Source organism: Alosa pseudoharengus, unplaced genomic scaffold (genome assembly GCF_046254945.1).
Source record: "Alosa pseudoharengus isolate Yale_2024_CS ecotype anadromous, Long Island Sound unplaced genomic scaffold, YU_APseudo_1.1 YU_APseudo_1.1_scf_18, whole genome shotgun sequence".
Taxonomy (NCBI): Eukaryota; Metazoa; Chordata; class Actinopteri; order Clupeiformes; family Clupeidae; genus Alosa; species Alosa pseudoharengus.
Window position 1 is genome coordinate 15973040 of NW_027468650.1, and position 26450 is coordinate 15999489.

The 26450-nt window shown below is 45.1% G+C and overlaps 2 protein-coding genes and 2 non-coding genes across 7 annotated transcripts; 1 reads left to right on the plus strand and 3 right to left on the minus strand.

The window, feature by feature from the left end:
* Positions 1 to 283: 283 nt before the first annotated feature.
* On the minus strand, positions 284 to 4255 carry thap12b (THAP domain containing 12b). Of its 2 annotated transcripts, none has more exons than XM_076290337.1 (5): positions 3947 to 4255; positions 3057 to 3177; positions 2837 to 2944; positions 2706 to 2742; positions 284 to 2449 (listed from the first exon to the last, which is right to left on the minus strand). In XM_076290337.1, the coding sequence occupies exons 1-5, from the start codon at positions 4033 to 4035 to the stop codon at positions 504 to 506; spliced, it is 2301 nt and encodes a 766-aa protein (XP_076146452.1). In that variant the 5' UTR covers positions 4036 to 4255; the 3' UTR covers positions 284 to 503. The 2 variants fall into 2 exon arrangements, with proteins under 2 accessions (XP_076146452.1, XP_076146453.1); XM_076290338.1 differs by lacking the exon at positions 3947 to 4255 and adding an exon at positions 3311 to 3464.
* Positions 4256 to 4915: 660 nt separating this feature from the next.
* On the plus strand, positions 4916 to 4987 carry trnap-agg (transfer RNA proline (anticodon AGG)). The gene has a single exon. It is a non-coding gene; the product is annotated as a tRNA-Pro (tRNA).
* Positions 4988 to 5233: 246 nt separating this feature from the next.
* trnap-cgg (transfer RNA proline (anticodon CGG)) lies at positions 5234 to 5305 on the minus strand. The gene has a single exon. It is a non-coding gene; the product is annotated as a tRNA-Pro (tRNA).
* A 3040-nt stretch (positions 5306 to 8345) lies between these two features.
* On the minus strand, positions 8346 to 26142 carry dyrk1ab (dual-specificity tyrosine-(Y)-phosphorylation regulated kinase 1A, b). 3 transcript variants are annotated; one of them, XM_076290339.1, is made up of 11 exons: positions 25135 to 26142; positions 19058 to 19254; positions 15710 to 15802; positions 15391 to 15579; positions 14880 to 15027; positions 14378 to 14664; positions 12476 to 12622; positions 11945 to 12085; positions 11369 to 11672; positions 10519 to 10643; positions 8346 to 9563 (listed from the first exon to the last, which is right to left on the minus strand). In XM_076290339.1, the coding sequence occupies exons 2-11, from the start codon at positions 19175 to 19177 to the stop codon at positions 8958 to 8960; spliced, it is 2160 nt and encodes a 719-aa protein (XP_076146454.1). In that variant the 5' UTR covers positions 19178 to 19254; positions 25135 to 26142; the 3' UTR covers positions 8346 to 8957. The 3 variants fall into 3 exon arrangements, with proteins under 3 accessions (XP_076146454.1, XP_076146455.1, XP_076146456.1); XM_076290340.1 differs by lacking the exons at positions 19058 to 19254; positions 25135 to 26142 and adding an exon at positions 18968 to 18997; XM_076290341.1 differs by lacking the exons at positions 19058 to 19254; positions 25135 to 26142 and adding an exon at positions 18641 to 18651.
* Between the last annotated feature and the right edge of the window lie 308 nt (positions 26143 to 26450).

Consider the following 26450-nt stretch of genomic DNA (forward strand, 5'->3'; position numbering starts at 1 on the left):
CTCTGAAAGCAAAATGCAACCTTTGCTTCTTGACCTGTGAAAACATCCCATTTTCAAGCCAGCCAATCAAAATAGCAGTCGCTTCCTCATTGAAAGCTAAAGGCAGCCAATCCATATGCCAACCTTTGTTTTAAAAGCAGTCAATAAACCTCAGCAGATTACAGTAGACTACAGAAGGTTTAGGGACTAAGGGTCACATAACATAATCACATAAGGGTCAATCACATACTTGGAATACCCCTGTTACCACAGATGCATTGAACAAATAAACAATCTGCACCTCTCATGTTTACAATTGTGGCACATTTCCAAGTAGTTTATTGTCACAGGGGTCATTCATTGTTACCAAAAAACTTAAATTACAATTACTTCAACTGACACAAACAAGTTTTTATATAAGCAAAGTTTTTTTTAATCAAAACAAAAGCATCTGTCATTGTACATTCTCTTTAAATACTTTGGTTCTGTCGTGTCCTGATCACAGTGTGTTGTTAAAAGCTGTGTTATTCAGCGAGTGTGTCACTTTCACTGTGGTCATCCTCCGAGAGCTGCTTTGTGTACTGTTCCACCATCTGGTCCAGATCGGTGACGAGGTGGTAGTTTATGTGAAGCAGGGCCATGCTTGGGCACCTGCAGTCCACAGGTGTGTGCTCCAGGTGTGCCTGCAGCCGCTGCTGGGCTGTCTGGCGCGAGCCATGCTCCAGCCTCAGCACAGGCAGAGTGGACAGAACCTTGAGGAAGGCGTTGACGTTGGGGAAGAACTTGACGTCGGACAGCTGCAGCGTCTCGTGGATGGTGGCGGGGAGGCGGACCTCTTTGCCGCGGTGCTTCCACTTGATTCTCCAGCAGTGCAGCTCGGCGGGCAACGTGTCCGGGTTGGGCAAATCGCCACGGTAACCGTGCGCGTGGCTCTCCTCTGACGTGTTGAACTTCATCTGGCCCATGACGGCCGGCACCAGTGACAGACACTTCAGCGCTTTGAGGTGGTTCTCTGAGAAGATATCCTTCACTTCCTGTGTGATGAACTGCATGATGGGAAGGGTGAGGTACTCCTTGAAGTACGCCTCCGGCTGCATCTCACCAACGTCAGCAGACGGCTTCCTCAGCAGGACGACACGGGGAACACACACCGTGATGCCCATCGTAGCGGCCAGATTCACAGCCTCCTCAAACCAGAACTCATGGTACACCTCAATGTTGTCCATCACCTCGTTGAGAGAGTGCAACACCGCTGTCAGGCTGTTGGCAGCAAAGAACACGTCCAGTGTCTCGCCTTGCAGGTTTTTACCGAAAGCTCTCGTGAACGAGAGGGTGTTCTTCAGGATCACCAGCGCCACCACAAACTCAAAGTCGGAGAGCACCTCGGAGATGAAGAAGGCGTCGCTGGTGACCCTGTCGCTGCACATCCTCTCTTCGTTGTCATAGAGGCTGTCCATGCAGAGCATCAGTGGCTCCATCAGCTCCACGGCCACCTCAAACAGGTTGTGCATATCGCTCCAGCAGCACCGGCACGCCTGCCGCAGGCTCTCTGCCTTCTCTGGGCTCCCCTGGAACAGGATGCCAATGACCCGGTCCATCTCGTCCTGCAGCGTCGGCGTGGAGCGCAGGAAGGCGTGCACCTTCCCAAGCGTGGCCATGACCGTCTGGACAGCAGCGAGTGGAACGCAGTTGGCCAGGTGAACGTTGAGGGCACAGGAGGACTGTGGCGTGTGCACGGCCATGGGGTACTTATCGGAGAGTCTGCTGGCCACGGTTTTGATGTGTCCGGCGAAGGTGCCGGAGCTGGCGTGTGCCTGACCACGGCAGTGTTCCATGCTGAGCCCCCAGTGTTCCGTCACCAGCGCCTCCAGGCGCTCGGCCATGGCGGTCGGCTCTGCGTCGGCCTCCAGCAGCACCAGTTCCACCAGCTCCTCCCGCAGCGCGCTGGCCTGGTCCACGAAGCGCAAGAAGACGGGCAGCCGCGCGCCGCCGGGGAACTCCACCAGGTCGTCCGTCACCAGGGAGAAGAAGGAGGCGTCCCGCACCTCCTGCAGGAGGTTCTGTTGCACGCTGCGTGCGCAGAACTCCAGCAGCCGCTGCTGCTCCTCTGTGGAACAGTAATCCTCGTTCACGGCCACGCCCTCCAAACGCCCCCGCAGCACCTCGTCACCCGCACTCAGCCGCGCCTCCAGCAGCGCCTGGAAGTTACTCGGGACGAATGCCGCATCCTCCTCCTCCCCTTCCTCCTCCTTTCGCTCCTCCTCCCCTTCCTCCTCCTGGCGGCGGATGGAGGTCCGCAGGGGGATATTCTGCCTCCCCATCAGCAGAACTGTCTCCAGCAGGGACTTGATGTACTCCTGCTGCTCCCTCTGCTCTGGCGTCAACTGGGGGGCCTCCACCCCGGCATCCACCTCCTCCACCACACCCGCTTTATCCTTCTTAGAGTGCAGTTGTTCAATGGAGGACTCCACTGGGAGAGAAGAACACACGGATTTCAGCGCACACATTGACATGTATTATAATTATAAACCATCAAAATTATTTCATATGAACAAGACAGAGTAATGACCCAAGGACAAGACATTATGAATGCATATTTTGATACTCAGTATATCCAAGTAGATCAGCCATGACCTAGTATTAGATTCCTGGGAAGAAAGTGAGGATTTTAAATGCATCTGTAGTAAAATAGTACAACCAGTAATACAGACAGACATCGCACTCACGTCTTCTCTCTTTGATTTTTCGAATATCCTCTTCTGTCTGGAACCAAAGCACAGAGGTCATAGTTATTTCTACAGAGCTCACATGTGAAAGGATAAGTCAGTGGTGGGGTGGCGTTTGGAAATTCAAGTACCAGCTCTTTGATGCGTTTGCGATGTCTGCTGTGTGGATTGTTCAGGTGGCTGGTTAAGTCGAATATGGTTGGAATGGCAGTCTCTCTCAACACCGTCCTGTAAGGGCTCTAAAACAGACAGCCAGACTGGAGGTTAAGGCACTCAGTGTCGTCAGTACATCTCTTAGTGGTAATAACGCTGTGGAGTGTAAAGTAGTCAATAAGGCATTTAAACTCTTACTGTTTTGCATATCATCGCTGGTTCAAAGTGCTTTGCACACAGCCGATAATGTTTGTTCAACTGGTCGGATGTTTTGGTCTCCAGGTCAGCACGGCGACAATTCTCCACCCACAGTCGGCATCTGCACCAGAAAGCAGTGGACAAGACAGGGAGTTTTCAGATACACTGTACACATAAGCGTTAAAAATCATTACTTGTGAGAAAGTGGAGGGTGATCAACCCTGACCCAAGTCCAACCCAACATATTGACTCACATGGCAAATGTTAAGATGGTACTGATTTGGGAAGGACGTTCTCATCAGTGTTTGTATAGATCTAATAATGATTAAGGGCGGACACTGAACAGCAACATATCTGCACATCATGCATTGCACAGCAATGCACTGACATTACATGCCGCCATGAAGTGTCATCAAATGACAAGTTCCAGAGGACCTGTCAAGGAATGTGAATATTGGGCACCCCTAGTAAAAATTCCTGTGAACAAATAATCTCGCTTTAACTTTCTGCCGTTTGGAGATCAGTTCATTTTCTACTCATTTAATTATGCAGAACAACATATTTTGACCAGGGATATCCAAACTGTGAATGGCTAGCTAATATGATACAGTGTAAGGTGTGCGCCTGTCATACTGTAAACAAATTTAGCTGAAGTTGACATTTTGCAAACAGTAGCTTCAGTACTTCAGCTCCAAAGATGTCAAGACACCGCGCACTGTGGCAAGCTAAAATGTAAAATTAACTAACGTCAATGACTTCACTTTAAGGATATCCTAGCTAAGTTGATGTCATGTTTCGGCTAAACTATAATGTGTCTACCATGTATCCATTACGCCTAGTTACACAACAATTATGTCAAACCAACGAAAATGTAGCACAGGAATAGCTACCTCTCAGGATCTCTTGGAAACCTGAAGAATGCCAAGTTGGATTGGGTGCTCTTTCTTGTGCAGTTCGGGGCCGCGCAAAAATTCGGCATTGTGAATAGCTTATTTAGCCGAGCAGCTAGTTGAACCTAGCTAGGTTGCTATGATTTATTAACCACTTTTGTGACAATTGCCGTTTTGGGTCGGGCACCTAACAGGCAAACTATGAGGTTTGTAATTCAAACAGTATTTTGCCAATTCCTATGTGAGCATATCACTAATCCCACCGAAAAAGTGCATGAATAAAGGAGAGTTTAACCCAGCAACAACAGACAAGCGTTGGTCTCTTTTCCCATAATGCATTTCTCAAATTCTCGGTCCTACATTCAGTTGAATCAACAGAGGAAGATGCACGAATGGCGAATATTTAACCTCCTACGTGTTGAGTGTTAGTTTTTCTAAATACTGCACTTTGAAAAAGCGAAAGTCGACTAACTAACTACCGGAAAACCGGTATTACTCACTTGTGAGTGGTAAAATGTCAAGGCGCAAAGCACGTTATCTATGATTTAGCCTATATGGATGTAGCCAGCTTTAGAACTAGCTAGCCAAAGTTAGCAAGGAAGGTGTTTGTATTTCAGATGTCACTTCACGTTATTTTCATCACAGCAGTTAATATTATCACGTGCAACCTTCAGATTTTACGCACAACGTTAAATTCATGATCATTTTAAAATGGTAAATTAACTGGTCCACGCTAGTACAGAAACGTCATGTTATCGTTATTGCTGCTAGCTAGAGCGAAACGTCACATAACATAACGAACAGTAACATTAGCCTAGAATGTAATGTTAGCTTGCCACAATGTAACATTAGTTATGAATCAATATCGAATAGATTGGAATATAAAAGACTAGGGCACGTTATATGATAGTTGAAGTCTTTTAAAAGAGATATTTAATTTGGAATGTTTTGTCAAACGGTTTCGAGTCGGGCTCGTTGGTCTAGGGGTATGATTCTCGCTTAGGGTGCGAGAGGTCCCGGGTTCAAATCCCGGACGAGCCCTGTTTTTGTAGGATAAAGTGAAAGAAAAGCGCCCTTTGCAACAATATCCAACAATGGAATGGTAGGGGTCTTTTGAGATCGATACAGCAAGACCAGTGCATAAATAATGAAAAGTAATTGCTCAAATGTAGGTAATGTCATCAAGGTTGTACAAAAATGGTCAGGTACTACTTTAATAACGTTAACGACTGAAGAACATATCCGATTATGTACATAAAAATGGAACAAAGGCTTTAGAAAAAGAATGGGCTCGTCCGGGATTTGAACCCGGGACCTCTCGCACCCGAAGCGAGAATCATACCCCTAGACCAACGAGCCACGATTAACTTCCTATGAGTCCACATTCTGCTTTAAATGTTGAATCATGTCAAGTGACTTACTCCATATATACTTACATTTTTTATTATTTTCCCTTTGTCCAAATTAACGCGTCCACCGCTACTACGAAGATGTAGTTTGAGACTATAATTTGCTGTTTGGAAGTGAACATGTTTGTCCAGTAGAAGCCATGAAACCTAAGACATCTATTCATACCGCACCGACTAATCTGTTTAAGTAGGTACACCATGGTCAGTGTAACTGTATAAATAAACAAACACACCCAGACGTAATGTTAACGCAACACATTCAAAACAGGAAGAAAAAGGCTCAGAGCGAGTGAATTAAGTTCTTTTTATATATCATACATAAGACTGTTTGAATATAATACAAAGGGCATTATCATATACACAGCAAAGTCTTGACTAGATCTTACAATCTGTGGACACATGTACGTTTCCTTTTCCTCATGCTGTTCAATTATATAGTGCATGTTGCATGTCAAAAAAGCCAGGAAAAAAACAAAGTCAAGTGAATCAAAAAGACGAAAAGAAAGGGAAAAAAGATGGAATTCAGAGAACTTCAGTATTTGTAGAGATGATTTGATGACCAACAATTTACCTTATTTATGTGCATTCAAATAACAGCCTTTATGGAAAACAGACCTCTTCAACAATAAATTTCTCGTACAACCAAAAAGTAAGGTTTGTGGATATACATGCATTAACTATATACCCTGTGAGCATAATGGTAAGGTAGATCTGGCCTTTCCTCGTCAGTACAAACCCTACCTTTTAGTGTTGTCCTGGTGAAGTCAAGTACCTCTGCCCAGATGCAAAGTTAAGCCATTGACTAAAATCACAGAATTTCCTCTACTGAATGGTAACCAAATCCTCAAATGTAATTAACATACCAGCAGGAGCAAATGTAGTGAGTTCTATACTTCCTTTATTAAAAAAATATAAATATATACATAAATTCTATTTCCACTATTAAAAAGGGGCTGCATTTCATGAAAACTGCACTAAATCAGATTCAGGAACAGCTGAAACAGGTGCACACTTAAAAGTCTCTCTGTATTTTTTAATTTTTTTATTTTGGAATGTTTTATGTGAACACCAGCAAAACTACTAGAATTTTCCTTTCAAATGGTTAAAGATATATAGATATATAAAACAATTGCAATCAACCTAACATTCAGATAACCCATAGTCTTGTTACCCTTAGCCTTTGAATGGGAATTGTTGGTTTCTTAAACATAATCGAGCCTTTGAAGGAGAGATAGCTAGGCGAGAGGATGGCTGAGTGAAGGCGTGCAGTGGGTGGGAACAGCGCCCTCCAGTGGTCCCCGTGGAGGCAGGGCCTGGGTGGGTGGGTGGGTGCAGCTGTCTGCTTTGAGTAGTGAGACTGGAAAAGAAAGCACTTCACAATCCCTGATATCAAATGAAGACGCAGATGTCCTGCATGACGCCGCCGCGGTGACTCCGAACATACAGCTGGAACACACACACGCACACAAACATACATACATACATACATACTCGCGCGCGCGCACACACACACACACACACACACACACACGAGAAGTGTGCCCAATCATCCCTGTGTGGCCATGGGTGTGCCAACTATTCTTTCCCTTTAAGTAGTCCACCATCAATAAGGGCAGTATGGCCAGATTAAACCAAATGACTTGGAGAAAAATTACAGTTAATAGAAAGACTTTGCGTTAAACTCGACTGTAGCTACAGTACACTGTCCAGATAGTTAGGTCTGAGTAGCCACGCGTTGTGTTAGGTGGTATGGTAGCAACTAGCACGTTAATAAAAATTAAAAGATGAAAGGCAGCATAGCCTGCTCACAGACGAGGAAATCAAAAAGAAAAAAAAAAAACGATGCGGTTCTCTCCTCAGAAATATTTGCATTCATTCGATTACTCTGGAGCCTGCAGAGTAATTCAGTGTTTCGATGCTGTCATAGTTTGTTAACTTTTAAAGGAAATAAAAAGAACAAAAATGCTTGGATAAGAAAAAAATGTTGGGTTACACAACAGCCAATTCTGTTAGGCAACAGTTCAGGTTTGAAAAAAGCAACAGATAAAGCCTTTTGTACTTGACATAAATAATCTAAATCAATTTTGCGTTGAAGTGGTGAACTGCTACATTATTGGTTACAGACACCCTATGTGCTATAAAACAACTGCTTTGGTAGAAAATAAATGAAAAAGGGAAAAAGAAATCCTTGTAAAATTCACAGCATAATTTGTGAGGAGGAAAGGCAGTCCCGTGACGGTGGGCTCTCTCTCGTTTCCTAGGCGACAGATGAACAGGCTGACTGCGTGCCGGGCAGCAGTCACCGGCCCTTTGCCTCAGAGAGAAGCACTACCGAGGAAATCAAAACTAGACCCAAGAAATCAAAAGCAAGGGACTCCCAACAAAAACAAGGAGAGAAATAAAAACTTCATTGCAAAAATCCCACTTCTGTGAACAAGATTTTTTTTTTTTTTTTTTAGGAAGTCATGTTTGGGACACTTGAACAAGACCCTGCGATTAAGAGTCCCCTTGAGTGAGAAATCTGGGTGAAAGAAAGGCCTCTTGATTACCTCTCCATTACCTTTTTCTATTCAACTTTTCCCTCATCAATTAAGGGCTGTTTAAATGTTAAAAATAGAGGAAAGCCATCTTTATTCAAATGATAAATGTCCAGCTCCGTTTCATTCAAAGTCCATAGATCATAAGGCCAAAGGGTTTCTGTCGTCAACAGCCCCAGGTTCATCTCCCGCAATCTCTCCTGCTGCTCCTCAGTGCATGTCCAGCACCCCCCCCACCCCAACCCCCAGAGTCCAGCAGAGGGTCTTAGCGAAGCCGGCCTGGGGGAGGCCATCTGGCCCGCGCAACCCCCCCCTTCCCTAAGCTCCCTCCCCCATGAGCTCAGTGCCCACACACTCAGTCCCCTCCCCTCCCCGCTCGCTCCCCGGGCCCGCACCGCGCCGCCAGGGAACATCCACCTGCTTCTGTGCCCCCGCCCCCCCCCCGCCCCCCCCTTGTCAAAAGAGTTACACAAGACCAACAACACGAAATATCACTGCAAGGACTGCTCCTGCACACGCTACAGGTGACACATAGTTCGTTTGTGAAGTTTCACTTAAAGGGTAAATAAATTAAACAACCAGTGGAACGGAAAAAAGGTCAAATGTTTTCACTGTTCAGAAAGAAAAAACTTGAATGTTTTTGCATTTCTTTACATATAGCTACCTGTAAAAAACAGCTCTCCACTCTCAAATGCTCAGCGTTAATACAGACCCTATTTTCCACAGAACAGATGGCAAATAAGTACTATGTGCAGCATATGAACGGGTAGATGGTTTCAATTTCACTATGGTTATTTTGCAGTATTACTAATGTGCCTATTTAAAAAGGAAAATCATGGAATTACATATATACTTTTTTTGTATTTTCTTTTTTCTCTTAAATAGACTCTTCTGTTGTAGCGGTTCAGTGATATCTCCCTCCTGATATGAGCAGCTTTTGATCTCTATGCACCTTTTTTTTTTAAAAAAAGGAAAAAAAAAATAAAAAGAAGAGGAGGAAAAAAAAAAACACCACCTTTTAAAAATCACACAGAGAAAAAACAAACCCCATTAGTTTGAGTTTAGTCACGAACTGGCCATGGAGCTCTGCTGAACACAAACTCCAGTCATGGGCGACTCCTCCCGATCCAGGCCCTGCCGCATGGCCAGGCCCTCGCTCATGTAGTGGGCAGGGCCGGCGGCCGCGCTCGCCCCCAGCGGGTACGTGGGGTGCCCCGCCATGCCAGTCTCTTGGCGGGGGTTGGAGAAGGCGCCCAGCCCCATGCCCATGCTTCCATTCTGGCCAAAGTCCAAGGCGCCGGCGGGCACCTGGCGCAGCTGGTAGGCGTGGTTGCCGTGGTTCCCAGTGGAAGAGGAGGAAGTGGAGGACGAGGAGGCGGAGGAAGACAGCGAGGTCATGGACAGGTGGCCGTGCACCACCTCCATGGAATCCTGCGTGGAGGCGCTGTTGGTAGGGGAGTTGTAGAGGCGCGGGCGAGGCCTCGTGGCCAGCACCTGTCCGTGGTGGTGGTGGTGGTGGTGGTGGTGCGGATGGTGGTGCGGATGCAGCGCCTTCGGGTGCTGGGGAGGCACGTGAAAGGTGGTCTCCTGGACTGGGTGGGTTTCTACAGTGACTGGTTCTGGTCCAACGCTGCCTGGCCACACTACAGGGGCGTGGTACGGCGGTCTCGCCTGGTAAAATGCACGCACACACACACACACAGAGCACAAAAGTCAGATGTGGACAGACATCACTCTGCTAGAGTGGTAAATACAATAATATTTTACTGCTCTGAGCAGCTGACTGGTTTATTAACCAGAACCAGTCCAAACTGTCCTCTCTCATCAGAAACACACTTTTGGATGAAATATCTATTGCCAAACATGAGAACGCAAACTGGGATCTACATACAAGCATCTGGAGGACTCCCAAAGATTTATGTCAAAGTTATGAATCTTACACAAGTCCAACATATGCCAATGGAGTCCCTGGACGTCCACAGTGAACACTAACATAGTCAACATACACAAGCTTGAGATGAAACCCAACAGATAAATTAGCTTAACATGTGCAGGAATATTTAAAGTAAAACCATTAGAAGCTGAAGAGATAGATCACAGGGGGTTTCTGTCTGGAGTTGAGCACCCCTGCTTCTCCAGCTACAGAGGAGCTCCAACAGTCTCCTCATCCTCCTACAGAGGCACCCACTCAGCTTCCAACAGAGGAACCAACCCTTCCTAATAAGGAAAACCCCAGCTGCCCAAGTAAGACAACCTGCTTGTCTGCAACTGCTTCCAACAGTGGAAGCCCCAGCTCCCTACAAAGGAGAACCCCCAACAGCCAACAGAGGAGAACCCCAACTTCCTACAGAGGAGAACCTTAACTTTCAACAGAGGACAACCCCAACTTCCTACAGAGGAGAACCTTAACTTTCAACAGAGGACAACCCTAACTTCTTACAGAGGAGAACCCTTAACTTTCAACAGAGGAGAACCCCAACTTCCTACAGAGGAGAACCTCAACTTCCTACAGAGGAGAACCTCAACTTCCTACAGAGAACCTCCCCCCAACTTCCTAAGGCAGAAAGCCACCAGCTGACTGAGGTTGGCGCCCCTTCAACGTTAGCTTCCGGGCGCAGGAGCTCACCTGTGGGCACAGGTTGTCACAGTCTATGGCTGGCATGGTGGTGCCAAAGTGCCCCCCGCTGTGTCTGTGGTGGTGGGTGGGGTCAGAGCGCGCTCTGCCACTCGTGCTCGTTCCAGACGATCCTCCTGCAGCAGAGACACACACACACGATACAAATGAACACCATCCCACACTCCTGCAATACACGTTAACACCCAGCCATACTATACATCCCACCCCTCCTAGCGATGGTCTCTGTAGAGGATATAGATGTACAAGCCACTCTTTGGAGCTCTTACAATAGTTGGTAGCCTTGACATCACCATAATAAGCACATACTATATAAACAGTAAAATATTAATCAGAAAATAATATTTGAACATTTTCCTTTTACACTAATCTTCCTGGAATCCGGTAAATGACATCCTCCACTGACCAAACAACAATTCTTTACCCTGGCCTTTACTCGACTGGACTGATCTGTGTGGCGTTCCCCTTCTCTCTCTAAAGGCCCATTCACACCAAGAACGATAACGATAACTATATCCATAACGATAAAAGCGTTCACACTGAACAACGATAAACAAAGTCTCTCCTTGTGTTAATGAATGTGACGGCTAAAATTCGATGGGTTCTGATTGGCTATTAGCATTTTATCGTTGTGAAAATCGCTCTGAAAGTGATCCCCAACGATATCGTTCTTCATGTCGTTATCGTTATAGTTTATGTGTGAACTTAAGTCATTCATATTAACGAGAACGATATTTATTTATAGTTATCGTTCTTGGTGTGAATGGGCCTTAACTGCACCACACTTTAAGTGAAGGTCCCCCTTTCCCTCCACTTGTGCCACCCATGCCGGCGTGCCCACCTGAACTGGAGGAGGTGCTGGAGGTGGTGCCTGAGGACTGGGACTGCTCGAGCGCGGGGCTGGTGGACACGCTGCTGCTCGTGTTGGTGCCCTCGTCCGCGGTCTTCTTGAAGAAGCTGTGCTGCAGGGCGTAGTAGGGCTGGATGCGGGTCTTGGGGTCGTAGTCCAGCATTCTGAGGATGAGGTCCTTGAACTTCAAGTAGTCCGCTACGGCGTGGCCCGACTCCCCCGCCCTACGCCCTCCTGGGCCCCCCGCCTCCACCCCCAGGATGGTGTGCAGCTTCCGCGACGCTGGGGGCTTATACTGGGGAGATGTGGAGGGTAGAGTTGCATTAAGTGGCATTACACTGATGACAAAATTACAATATACATGTGCGGTCACATATTTTGGAAGGCACAACACCTCCCACATGCCTCGTTGATGACAATTCTAATCACGCGGGACACAGACACAGGACTACATTCGGGCCCTTACACACTGACAGATACACCATACAGCCTTACATTGTAAACGTACCAACACAGCTACACAGTCCAACATGCACAACAAAGCAAGAATTGAGGTGTATTACTCACCCGTTTGCCATCTTTGGTCTTCTTTACGCTCCATGTCCCATCCGATAACTTCTCAAAGAACTTCCGGGCTTTTGGTGCTAGGTCCATAATGTGATTGGGTGGAATACCAAGAACTTCCACTATTTTATTCATTTGGTCCACCTGTCAGTTCCCAGATAGAACACAACAGAGTTAGATACCAACAAAATTTCATCACAGAGGGATCTTACAATACCTCACTGGCTTACCTCACCAACAAAAGATATGCTGTAATCCCAGTAGCTATGTTACAGAGGTAGTCTTACCCAATGGCTATGCTAGAAAGTGCATCTCCCCCCTTTAGCCAAGTTAAAAATAGTCTCTTGCCTCACTAATTATGCTAAAGAGTGGTCCTTATCTCAGAGGTCCTTGGCTACTCTAACCATCAGCTCTTACCATATACTAGCCAGCATGCCTTACCTCATTGGCTCCGCTGAATAGAGGCTCTTGCCTCATTGGCTACACTAGCCAGAATTTCTTACCTCACTGGCTATTGTAGTCAGTCTCTCTTACCTCATTGGCTCCGCTGAAGAGAGGCTCGCCGGTGTGCATCTCCACCAGGATGCAGCCCAGGGACCACATGTCGATGGCCAGGTCGTACGGCATGCCCAGCAGCACCTCAGGGGAGCGGTAGAAGCGGCTCTGGATGTACTGGTAGATCTACAAAGAGCGAGCGCACGCACGCGCACACGCACGCGCACACGCACACGCACACGCACACACACACACACACACACACAGGAAGTTGAAATAAGAGCCAGGCTTTTCAGTTGGTCAACGGTTACTGTAACCAGTCAAAGTCAGTGGTGCCTTAACCCAAATGGCATTTGACTTCAACGCCAACGGCGGTAGTAAGTCTAGTCCAGAGTTCCTGTGCTGGTCCTTGTTTAGTAACTGCATGGACCCCATAGCCCAGCCTCTGTGTGTGATGTGATGTGAAATGTGGGCTATGTAGATATGACATTGGCAAGGAGGACTTGCACTCTGAGAGACCAGTAATCACACAAGGTTGGTTATAAGACCACTGTATTTTAGTTTTTTTCTTATTTTTTCAAAAGTTTTTTTTCTATGTAGATATGATACATGATATGGCTGTATGTGTGGATGTTAGGGGTGGGCGATATGGACAAAAAATATCTCAATATTTTTTGTGATTTTGACGATAACGATAATTGGTCAATATCCTTTAAAAAACTGTTTTTAAAAGTCAGAGTTACTTTACAGCTCATTATTTATGAATAGCATTATTACAATAATTACCAATAACCTAACCTATGAATTTTTAACCAAACCAATGCATTGTCACTCTATGACATTTCCAATTCTGCCCCCACTTGTATGTGTGGCAATGACGTGGTCTAGCCAGCTACATTACAGAGGATAGATAGGCCTGACAGTTTCCCAAGAGAAAGTCTGAAGCTCCTTTCAAACCTTTACTTAGGTTTCACCAGAGCCCGTCTATGTACTTATTAGACATTCTCTGGTTTCACTGTAAAACTAAGCAGACCTTACAACAATGAAACTAATACATTAGCTTATGGCTAATGTATATGAGAAATCCCATAGAGATGCTAACGGTTAGCATAATCGATAAAAGTTTATATTTAGAGCGAACTTCGGTCCATTTATAGCCTGGCTAACGTCAGACCTCATCTCATTGAGATGGGGTCTGGGAACTAGACATTCATTTTCTCGTATTTGCAACGTGGTTTACGAATGCCCAGAGCCGTTGATTGGACGCTACGAATGTCTATCAAATGCGTCTGTACATAGCTCATAACGGCTTTGGTGTGTCGTCATCGTCATGCTGAACTCCCTCCGTTCTGTGATTGGTTCCTTCGTTGAGGTGAAAACGAAGTCCATAGAATCCAGGCTGCCTAGCAGCGTGAATAAAATCGCGCGTAAGGCAACATGGGAAAACCCAGGGTAGTCCATTTACAAAAAGGTAACATAAGAAGATTTCTTTGTTTACAACTGACTATAAAAATACTCAAAGGCTAGCCTAATGTTTACATATAATACCGTGACTTTAACTCATCAATGCCACTTGAACGAAGTAGCTGCACAAAATAAACATTAAGCTGCGTGTGACAACGTGGACCACTAGCAATCACGCGACTTGCTCTGCTGCAGCCAGGGGCTTCTCTCGCATTTACCTCCTGGCTTAGTGAATGTATGGGGGTTCAATGCGTGATTTCGAGTGTTTTCCCCCCAAGTAATTTAAATACTCGATAATGTCAATTTGCACATTGTTAAAACAGCAATCACGATATTATCGCAGAAAATATATATCGCCCACCCCTAGTGGATGTGTGTGTGTGTGATACTTGTGATTGCATGGACTTCGCAACTCGTCCTGTGTTGGTGTGTGGTGTGTGTTTAACTACTGCAGTGGTGCTAAGGAGGGAGCATTACCCTTTGCCCGAGCTGACAGGAACTGCCGAAGTCGACGATCTTGATGGCGCTGCGCTTGGGGTTGCACAGCAGGATGTTCTCGGGCTTGAGGTCACAGTGGATGATGCTGAGCTCAGGCGTGGCCAGGAAGAGCAGCGCCGTGCACAGCTGCTGAGCGAACTTCCGCGTCAGGTTCAGCGACACGCCACGGAAGTTGGTGTTGCGCAGCAGGTCGTACAGGTTGTACGACAGCATCTCAAACACCAGGCAAAGGTGATTCCGGAACATGAAATGACGCTTAAGGTGGACTGCAGAAGAGGTGGGAATAGGGGGGTTAGGGCCTCCTTTAACCAAAGATACACGCTGTAAATAAAGAAGCAGTATTTGCCCCTCCCAAAGGAAAATCACTGCCGACAGCGTAAAGGAACAGAATCTATGCTTGTCGGCCATATTATTAGGAAACATCTTATTTAGGATGAACAGAGTTGTTTAAATGCATGCATATAAAGGGCAGGTGCGTTACCTATGTAGTACTTCATCTCTGTGTCGTGCTTGTTCATCAGCTCCAGAAGCCGCACCTCGATCTGGGCTTGATTTAGAAAGGCCTTTTTGTTCTTGATGATCTTAATCGCTACCCATTCCTGTTCGTGGCGGTCATAAGCTTTTACGACCTGCGGGGAGACGAGTCACATCACAGCGAGTTATGCGCCAGCCTCCAGTCCACACACACCGCTCCCCCGCAGGAGTCAACACTGGCACAGAGTTTTAAGTCACGACACATCAGGAGAGAACCAGCCCAGTTGTCTCCCCGCAGCACAGGCAGCCAGAGCGGACTCACGTCACAAGATGCTTATTTCAACTCACGGTCCAATACCCATGCACAGTAAACAGTGAACCCTATATACATGCTATAGTATGCTAGGAAATGCTACACTGTGCTATATTATCTGTATGGAGTGGACTAGATCTACACTCATCCCAACAAGCAGATACCCCTAAGGTCCTCTCCCACACAGAGCAGAACAGAGTCGTACCTGACCAAAGGACCCTTTCCCAATCAAGGAGTCGATTTCATAGCGGTCCATCCATTTCTCCCCATTCTTGACGATGTAGTCATAGTTGTCGTCGTCGTAGCCATCGTTAAAGACCTTCCTCTCCTTCTTGTGGCTGGAGTCCTCCCCCTGACCCTGTTGGTGCCGGCGCTTCTTTTTTGCATAATAGACCTGAGACAGACACAGAGAGCACATTAGCCCACTAGGACCAGAACCACAGGAGTAGGTGAGGACGCCAACAAACGAGAGGAGTTTAATCAGCCCTCGGCAGGAGAGCAGAGGCGGCAGAGTGGAGTCTTACTTCATTGATGTGTTTGTAGGTTTTGATCAGGTCAATAGAGAGCTTCCTCAGAGGGGCCAAAGTTGGGTCACGGAAACACTGGGGCATGTGCCTCTGCAATGGGAGAGAGAAGGACATAGGTGAGACCATAGCGCACAAGCACGTACACACACAAATTATTTCTTCCTTTAGATTTCATTTATTCATTTAGCTGACACTTTTATCCAAAGCTACTTGCATATGTCCATTATTACAAGGGCTAGTCTCCCCTGAGACACTTGGGGTTAAGTACCTTGCTCAAGGGCACAGCGGTGGCAGGTAGGAATTGAACCCACAACTTTTCTAGCTACCGCATGCTAGCCCAGCTCCTTAGCCACTACACCATCGCAACACCTAAACACTAATTTGAGGCTCCAGGATAAATGAGTGAGTAAGTGAGTGAGTGAGTTAAACGAATCACTTTGACATACACGGCAGTGTTTCCCATACACTGACTAATCTTTGGCGGGCCGCTATAAAATCAACACTGGCTGCCACACATTAATGTTCTTTGTTGTAGACCTACTATAAATTAGATAAAATCCTTTCATTGAGCTGCGCTTTTCACACACACAGCCTTTCCTTGCCCCGCCCTGCTCTCTCTAGTAATGGACCCACCGCTCCTCAACTGCATGTACATATAACAGGATTGTTGTTGGCACATAGATGCATTGCATAGAAGACGACTGGCTAAATTGCTATTAAATCCGCTTAGCATTGTGACCATGCTGCACAAATTTGCTCAAAACTGCTGTGCTAAGGTCTTATCACAACATAGTAAATTGTTGTAAGTTAAGTTATGCAATCAAGCCGTATATCTAAGGTAACATTATAATACTGTTTGGATGTCGAGTTTAGCCTTATCAGTTACAGCTCCTTGCAGTTATCTATTAATTTTATTGACTCCGACACTGAATGTTTGCAAAATCCCAATGTAAATGGAAAAATGTTTTCCAAGACTCAAAAGGGCTTGTCCCAAGGAGAAGTACGAACCTTTAATCTAACTACATATAAAACATTATGAATTGCATCCACACATATCAGTAGCCTTTTAACCGTGTTAAAACTGCAAGCCTTCCTCCCTCACAAATGTCTTAGTGACAGGCACTCAATTATACCGAACTGAATTAGACTATACACCTACAATGTATTGACATCAGATACGTGTAATAGTTTAGCTCCCAGGCAGGATGTGGCCTATGCTATTAGGCTTTAATTCTAAATAATAATTTTGGTGTTGTTTGTATTAATATTAAAGTACATTTTAAACTGCTACTACAAAATTCCCTGATAATCCATGACTTTGCTAGCCTGGAAACCAGCCGAACTTAGCCCCGCCCACAACATTTGAGGTCCGGAAATTCGATCTGAAATTGTTCTGTTGTGGAGCAACTATGCCCGAGCCAGAGCTGTTCAGACCAATCAAACTGGGCTTTGTACGAGCAGGCTTTGGTTGATTTTGTTTGCAACAAAATGCTGTAGCTAGACAGATGGATTCTAAGACCCTGTTTACACATAGGGAAAATGCATGCATACATGCATATATATTGTTTTTTTGTTTTTGTTTTTTTTCTCTCCACGCGGTTTAGCCTTTCATTTACACAAGGTTTTATCACTGAAAATAATTATTTCTGAAAACTCCAGCCAAAGTGGATATGTGGGAAAACTCCGGTTTCACTTTTGCATGTAATCAAGGGAAAACAGTGTTTTTGCATCGACGTGTTGTTCCTCATTTGTCTGAAATCTCTGATTGGCCACCTGTTTGCTCGAGGGGTTTGCAATAGCCTTCCCCAGCTGTTTCTAGCATCGGTGTGAGCGGAATAATGTTCAAAAACGAAGGAGGGCAAATATCCGTTTTTCTGAATAGCCTACCCTGCTACGTATTTTGTGGTCTTAGATTTCACTACCAGGTGTTGTACAAGATATTGACAGTGCAATAAAAAAAACGACCAGTAAACAATGTTAAGGCATTTGTGGAGATGTATGGTTCAGGAGTTCTTCCTACACCTCACGGCAAGCTATTTTGTAGCTCCCATTGTTTAGGTCTATCCAATTGAGTGCAGAGGCATTTCCCCCACTGTATTGGTTGAAACATGCCCCATAATAACGTCCCAATGGAGCAGTATCAGACTTAAATTCTGACTTTGCCCTAAAAATGATAACATTCCCTGACTTTCTATATGTCTGGAATAGACTTTATACAATTTCTATGATATTCCAGAAATTCCATGATCCGTGAGAACCCTGTAAAGTGTAGGATTGAGTCCACTGCCAACCAGAGTGAGGGTCATTTTCAGTATAAAATTCAAGCAGTCTAGTAGGCAGTTGCTTAGCAGTAGGCATAGCGGTGTTTGAAAAATGTGGGACAATGTGTACTCGGTTTACAGTCAGCCATGTTTGATAATGCAGGACAATTCAGGGACCTCTCTGTGTGTGTGTGTGCAAACCTGGTTGGCACCGTGCAGCTGTGTCTGGTCACTGTAGGGCAGTACAGTGTGTATAAGTATAAGTATAAGTATAAGTATAAGTATATATACTTTTTTGATCCCGTGAGGGAAATTTGGTCTCTGCATTTAACCCAATCGGTGAATTAGTGAAACACAAACAGCACACAGTGAACACACAGTGAGGTGAAGCACACACTAATCCCGGCGCAGTGAGCTGCCTGCTTCAACGGCGGCTCTCGGGGAGCAGTGAGGGGTTAGGTGCCTTGCTCAAGGGCACTTCAGTCGCGGCCCACTGGTCGGGGCTCGAACCAGCAACCCTCCGGTTGTGCTAACCAGTGGGCCACGGCTGCCCACGGCTGTGTGTGTGTACATATGTGTGTGTGTGTGTGTGTGTACCTGGTTGGCAGTGTGTGTGAACGTATATGTCTGTGTACCTGGTTGGCAGTGTGTGTGTATGTGTAGGTACCTGGCTGGCAGTGTGTGTGTGTGTGTGTGTGTGTTCATCTGGTTGGCAGTGTGTGGCTTTGTCTGGTAGGGTACTACAGGACTGTGTGTGTGTGTGTGTGTGTGTGTGTGTGTGTGTGTGTATATATGGTTGGAAGTGTGTGTCTGGTCACTGTAGGGCAGTACAGTGTGTGTGTGCGTGCGTGCGCGCATGTGTGTGTGTGTGTGTGTGTGTGTGTGTGTGTGTGTGTGTGTGTGTGTGTGTGTGTGTGTGTGAGAGTACATACCTGGCTGGCAGTGTGTGTCTGGTCACTGTAAGGCAGTACAGTGTGTGTGTGAGAGTACATACCTGGCTGGCAGTGTGTGGCTGTGTCTGGTCACTTTAGGACAGTACAGTGTGTGTGCGTGCGTGCATGTGCATGTGTGTGAGAGTACATACCTGGCTGGCAGTATGTGGCTGTGTCTGGTCACTGTAAGGCAGTACAGTGACAGGCGGCTCTGTGCTCTGCGGGAGGCGGTCACTGTACTGCTGGTGGGAATGAGGCATGGGAGCAGCCATCTGAAGACCAGCAGCATGGAAAGAAAAAGAGGGTGCCAGCCGGACAGATGAAGTTTTGCATGCTGAGGTCTCTCCTCCTAAAACACCAGCCAAAAGAGGAAAAGAACACCGTCAACACACAAACAAACACATGGACGCCACGCACGCTCAATCACGATTATAGGTTAATACACTACATTTCCACAATTGGGTCGGATCTTTGTGTCAGGGAAGAGTCATCAAAACAGACAGACAGCCTCAGTTTGTGTTGCAATGGAGATGACGACTTATCGAATGTCCCAAATATTACAGCTCCTTAACAAAACAGAAGACTGAAGCTGTTCACCTGTTCTTCAGCCTTAGGTTGGCTCTGGGGCTCCTAAATGGGAAAAGGCTAATCGAGCTACACAGTTTTTTTTTCATTGCCGGAAGAGTTGTATGGTTTTCTGTGCAGCCCCTGCACCACAACAGGTCTAAAAACTCCACTGATGTTCACATGTAGTCTGGTGACGCGGGATGCAGTGCCACTCAGCGGCCAGAAGGGGGCGACTGACACTCAAGGTTTAATTCCAGCACTGTTTAGATCGCTGTCTGAAAAATCACAGCCATTTGATTCACTGAGGGTTAGCACTCACTAATATTAAATAGCTCAAGAGATGCTAAATTAGTCTTCAAATTCAGCCATATTACCTCTCTCACAAGCCTGCAAGATGTCTTCAAATTCAGCCATATTACCTCTCTCACAAGCCTGCAAGAATTCTGCTCACAGCCTTGCTACGCTGACAATAATATGGTTTGTCATGGCTGTGTTTAAATATGTTGGATTTTAAACTGAAATGGCAGGTTATCCTTATTTTTAAGTTCATTTTTTAAACCTAGGGTTATCCTTGCTGTTTGACTAAATAACCTCATTGTTAGCTGAAGGAAACATGGCCAATTGGTCAATAGGAGCACAAAATAATGTGATTTTACCATAACAGTATTTAAAAAAAAAATACATGTCATAGCAAAAAAATACAACATACACTGCATAAAATATATTATAAATGTTGAATAAAATAAACAGTCACATAATAAAAAATATTATTGATATATAATATTTCTATTCAGTGCATGTCTCTCTGAGCAAGTGCAAATTCTGAAAATTATTAAGGAGCCTCCTCATTTCTCAGCATCTCGCCAGGCAACACAATGCAGCGCAGCCACACAGAAGCCCCAGCACTATTCACAATCCCAGCAACAGCACCTAATTAGCATAGCCTATCACCAAGAAGATACAGTGTGATTTGGCAAGCCCATCAATGTATAAGCCAATCACAGAAGAGTATGCAAATAACCTACTTTTGTTGCCAGGGCAGAGCTGCTTCCATTTTCCAATAAGAAAACAAGAAATAAACAAGAAATAAAATTGAACTTTGGCACACTTTGAGGCTGCTACGGCACACAGGAGCCCAGCAGCAGAATGCTGGCTGAAAAGCTGGGCTTGCTGAAGCGGCTAGAGACTGATTCAGCTGACCTGGCCAAGGCGGGGCAAACTATTCATATCACCCACAATAAAACACTTCTCAAAACATCACCATACCGGGCACGGGCAGGGAAAAAAAAGCTATGACATTGGCTTAAAAAATATGTAATACATTAATAAATAGGGGGAAAATATATATTTACAGTATAATACAACAAAGGAGGCTGTGTCCTTGCTATCCTTAAAGGCACAGTAAAAAACCTTTTTGTGTTGTGTGTCGTGGTTTTCATAAAACAAACCAAATGGATAGCTGAAATAAATGTGGGTAAAAATGCAACAGTGAGGCTATTTGTGCTTGGATCTGCAGAGCCAAGCAGGGCTGTTGCCTGGTGCGTTTAGCCCCTTACAGCGGCACAGCTCTGCTGGAGCCTGCTGTGTGCAGGGTGTTGTGCGCCTCGTGCAGGCAGACTGGAAGCTACAGTACCCCAGTTACAGTGGAGCCGGGGCTAAGATCAGCCTTCTAGCGCACACACACACACACACACACACACAAACAAAAGACACGTACACAAACTACATGCATCAAACACACATACACAGTACATGTACAATATGCAGACACAATACAATAGTCACACAGACAGATAGACAGGGCCAACACAGACACACAGACTCCAGCACCCAGGGCTTTTCCAACACATCAGGAGCATGGCTAGCCTTGCCACATTCCTCCATGGTGGAGCAGAAGCAGTGAGGTGGGAGCCCATCTTCACCTCCTCCACACGTCACACACAGAGCACTGCCAGCTGCCTGGCCTGCATGCTACTCCTCCAGCCGGGGAGCATCTTCTCCCCCAGCCTTAGCTACCTGCGAGGCCTAAAGGGAGGGGGACCAGTAAAGGACCAGCAGCTCTCCACAGGACCACCACCAGTTAGAGCAAAGGGGCTACAGCCATGAGCATCACTGACTTCGATCCATCCAGCTACAGAGAGACACTGATAATCGGTCGGCCGCTTACATGTCTGTGCCGCTTCGGATAAAAAAAACAACAAAAAGTGTCAGCTAAATACCAGTCACTTCACTTCACTTTACATTCAGAGCGGGAGAGAGAGAGAGAAAGTTGGACGTACAGATGGCTTATGTTTGAGCGCCTCAGAGGTATTGAAAAATCCTCCTTTTTACACTTTGCTCCAGTCAAGTCTGTTCAAGCTGTTGGGCTGGTTGCATAACAAGGTAGAGAAAAGAAGGGGAAAAAAAAGTGCACAGTCCGACCACCCACACTATGATGGACAACTACTGTTCAATATTAAACACGCTCGTGCTGTAACGAAAGGTCTTTGATTTCAAAAAAAAAAAAAAGTGTGCCGTCATCCTCTATGCAGCAAGGAGGACTTTCGATTCCAGGTCATATAATAAGTGGGCCTGAACTAGAGGCTAACATCAGCTGTATTTATGTTTCAGGTAACTCCAACACAGACATACACAAGCAGTGTTTAAGTCAGGCAGGGCTAGCCAGTTACACCTAGCGAGCAGGTAGAAGCTTAAACGACACTTGTATCCTTCTCTGGTCTCCAGCAGCCGACAGAACAGGAAAACCTCTCTGTTCCAGCCTACCTCGCCACAGCCAGAGGTGGGGCCTTTATCTGGCCGACCCCTCGTCACTCTGGAAGGAGCCCAGCTGCTAACCAAAACACCAACAGCAAAGAAGCACAGTGCCACTGGGCTTTTCACAGACACCGGAGAGCTGGACCTAGTGGTCGGTCTAAACTTCTGTGGAGAGCGGGCAGCAGCACTGGCCCTAATTGTGAAAGTCACCTCACAGAACTAGACAGGCTCAGCATATTGAAACATACTCTTCATATATGAACCCTAATGTCAGTTCACCAGGACAAGCACAGTCAGATCAGACTTAACTGGTCTTAACACAGCCAAGACCGGACGCTCAGTGCTCACCTTACCCTCTACAGTTAGGACAAAGTTTGTGGAGGCCCTGCTCCTAACAACCCATCTCCCATGGTGGACACTTCATGCCCACATGAGTGATTTGGGCCTGAAGTTCGAGACTGAACGCAAGTCCCTGAATGTAGACAGTCAGTCACTGTACAGCATCTGGGAGGGTGTCAGCACCTGAAATAAAGTAGTGAGTGAATGAATGAGTGAGTATGGGCAGGACAGAGTTCAGGGCCTGTGCTCTTCTTTTCACACACACACAGGTGCCAGGGCAAAGCATCTGTCTAAAGACCACAGGCCTGCTGAATCATGACGGTACACTATGCTGTGTGTCATGTGTGGGGCAAACTAGAGACACGCAGGAAAGGCTGGAGCCAGACTTAATGGCAGTGATACAGCCTCCTACCACGAGCCTGTGGTCCAACATTCAACCATGAAGGTCACCCATGAACATTCAATAAGCCCTGTTTCCAGGGAAAAAAAAAAAACAATGCTCAATACACCAAAAATAAACAGCACAGCAGAAGAAATGACATTCTCGACACAAGAGAGGGCATCAATGAACAAAATGGAGTCAGTTGAGTCATAGAAATCGTTAAATGTTTCACATATGACGGTTTCACATATTTCACCCGCTACCTCCTGATATAAGCTTATATAAAAAGCTTTAGTAAAAGGTCCATGTTCACTTCAGACCTTTCCACTATGTTTGTAAAACACTGTGGCGTATACATTGTCTCAGAGGAGTTATAAGCAATAAATTCAACCTAACACTTCATTAACAAGATATCTCATCAATAAACAGAACCAATAACAGACATACTTCATATGTATGGAAGATACATGGAAGTTGGTTCTGAAGCATTTCAGTGGGAGAACAAGCCATCCTTCTCTCACTCAGTATTCTGTGTAGTTGTCATGACCAAAACAATAATATAAGGTGGCTGACATGGTAAACAATGTATGTGGACAACATGTTATTCAAGCACTGACAACTGTATAGGGCTGCTTGCCTGACAACATTAGGATATTCACAGCTCACAACAGCCAAGGAGCAAATAAATCTGAAATAGTGCAATTCAATTCTCCACTGCCCGAGTTCAGTCACCAGTTGGCCAACATCAATTAATATCTACTCACCTGATATGAGAAGACAATGATATTTTTAGAACAGAGGTGCCTCATAGCATGACACTGTATCTGGTACAATAGGTAACGTTAGGTTACTGTTGACAAGAGTGACAACACATGTAGAGGTATTTTAAATAGATCCAATGACAACTAACCTTTTGTTTCCAACTGTTTTACTAGCTAGCTACCTAACTAGCTTCATATCACATATGACATTTATAAAAGAACGCCAACTAGCCGTCATGCTAGCCATGCGACACAACTACAATGGCAACTGTGGGATAATAGCTAACCATATCAAGTACATTGAATAAACTAGGTTGTCAGTCAACAGAAATTCGGAATGCTTGCATCCTACCAATCTTATGACGTTACAATACATTTAGAAACGCCTGAGTTACTGCCTTAAATACTGTTCCAGCTGACAGCTAGGGTGACTGAACGGACATTCAATGCATGGATTGCGGTCTTGTTAAGTATTCGTTCATATGTAACACACAGATAAGCTAAATTACATTAATGATGCTGGGCAATAATGGCAAGCTAACTTATATAGTATACTTAAAATTAGGTATTCATATCATACGATTCCATGACCTAGGTGTTGAATTCACTTAGTGTTTACATAGAAAAAATATCTCCACAATTAATAACAATATGCAAACATTTATGAAGGTGCAACTGTAACGTTGCAGAAAGGTTAAACGCACAATATTTAGCTAATCATTATTATTTTTTGCTTTCAATTGGCAACGATACCATCAGCTAAGTTAGCGATGGCTAACCTTACCCGCGATTAATTCGTGGTGATGTCATGACATCACTCTTTGCTAACCAACGCTTGCCGTTAGTTATACTAGCTGGGATTAATTCGACCTAATTAGACAGTAACGTTATTACACTGACTTCTTAAAACAGCGATATGACAATAGTGGTCATAACCATTATAATAGCCACTATCGCCTAATAACTAGTTAGCAAGCGAGCTAGCTAGTGGGCAAACGTTAGAGTCCGCGAGCTGATGCAAGTTAACTAACGTTAGCTAGCAAGCTAGCAAGGTTGCTATCTTTAGCGAGCTTGCTTAACATCGCTTGCCAATATTACGGTCAGCGTTTAATTCAGGCATGACTTGACTAACAACATCTTATTTCAAGACTATATTAGTGGTATTTGGAGAAAAAACAACCAAATTTGTATATTAGACCTGCGCTGAGCTACCTGGGCAGCCACAAAGCTGGTGACAAATCTGTCGACATCATCTGGCCAGCAGCTTGCTAGCCATCATAGCCTGCTCAGTTGTCAGCTAGCTGGCGAATTCACTGATGACAAACCCGTACCATAAACGTTACTAAAGACCCAGATCATAAACATGTACCAGTAAACCACCCAACGAATTTGTGAAAAAATATTAGCATTTTTTTCAACCACTCACCTTTGATGGTACGATCTTCATTTAAAGTGCCAGAACCAATATGGTGAAGGAACTTATCCAGCTTCTCTATCGTTACTTCCAATGAGACACCCAAAATTTCGAACCTGCTAGCTAGCTAGGTATTAAGAGATAATACTTTCTCCTTACACTAATATCAACTAAAAAATGGCCTGCCAGGCTAAATCTGCAAATATCGAAATCGCCCCTGCGACAGTCATCCTTAGTTAGTGGTCCAACTTCTAAACTGTAGCTACCATCACCCGAATGCAAGCTAGCCAGCCAGTTCAGCTAGCCTGCTAGTTTGCTCGGTGACTTTAGCTAACAAACGTGGCTAACTAGCTTGCTAGCTAGCAAGCTAGCCAGCTGTCTATTATACCGTTCGTAAAACACATTCGGGTTGTTCGTTTTACAGAAAATTAAATCCAGACAATACTCCTACTTGTCATTAAGTGTAATCGGCGACGCACACTATCCAAAAAACATTAGAAATGATGACACTACCGTCAGATAAAAGCCTTAGTTTGGACAAGATTTTATGTCAATTTTCACAAAATGGCGCGCGTTCCAAACCTGCGCAGCGAACCGGCCCGGTAGACCCGAGACACGGACAACTATGTTAGTTCGGCGCCGCCTAAAGATAGAACAACTGTGCTATATCGTTCGACTCTTAATTTTCTCAATCCGATCCAGTCGACGCATTGCTTTCAAGACAATTGTCACTGGTATAAAAGATGACTGCATTATTCCGGCGGGAAGGGAAAACATTTGAAAAGGTAAAAAAAAACCGCTACTGACAAAATGGCGACAACCTGGACTGTTACCATGACAACTGTCAATCAAACTATAGAGTTCCCGGATGCATCAATGACGAGTAAAAAAACAACGTAGTCTGGTGTCATAATCTGTCAATCAACAAATGTAACAGTTTTCACGTCATGTAAATCAGATATTATTTTATTTAAATGTGAAGCACCGAGTCTTCATATTCCACAGCAAATACATATTTTTCGTTTTTGGTCCAAGGACCTAATATTAAGAACAGACTGTACCAAGTTGCAAATAAAAAATAAAAAAAGTAATGTTGCTCTACTAGGCTACTCTGTCAAGAGGTGCTAGAGTTCCGCCCCTTCCGGTGGACCACCATGAAATCTAACTTGGGGAAATTTTATTGAGAGACAAATTATTTTCATGTCCTGTTCAACTTGTGGCTTGAATTGCACATGTGATGTTTGCCAATTTCTCAAGTCAAAGTCAAAGTCAAGTTTTATTTGTAGCTTAGCTTATAGCACATTATTATACATTATTGTCATTCAATG

What these genes read in the sequence shown, in the direction of transcription:
- thap12b (XM_076290337.1), bottom strand. Translation starts at nt 4,035, where the DNA reads ATGCCGAATTTTTGCGCGGCCCCGAACTGCACAAGAAAGAGCACCCAA. An exon ending in TTTCCAAGAGATCCTGAGAG is followed by an intron (nt 3,178 to 3,946) that starts GTAGCTATTCCT and finishes TTTCTGGTGCAG; the next exon opens with ATGCCGACTGTGGGTGGAGA. An exon ending in CAGCGATGATATGCAAAACA is followed by an intron (nt 2,945 to 3,056) that starts GTAAGAGTTTAA and finishes TGTCTGTTTTAG; the next exon opens with AGCCCTTACAGGACGGTGTT.
- dyrk1ab (XM_076290339.1), bottom strand. Translation starts at nt 19,177, where the DNA reads ATGGCTGCTCCCATGCCTCATTCCCACCAGCAGTACAGTGACCGCCTC. An exon ending in GGAAAGGGTCCTTTGGTCAG is followed by an intron (nt 15,028 to 15,390) that starts GTACGACTCTGT and finishes GTCTCCCCGCAG; the next exon opens with GTCGTAAAAGCTTATGACCG. An exon ending in CCTGTCAGCTCGGGCAAAGG is followed by an intron (nt 12,623 to 14,377) that starts GTAATGCTCCCT and finishes CGCTCTTTGTAG; the next exon opens with ATCTACCAGTACATCCAGAG.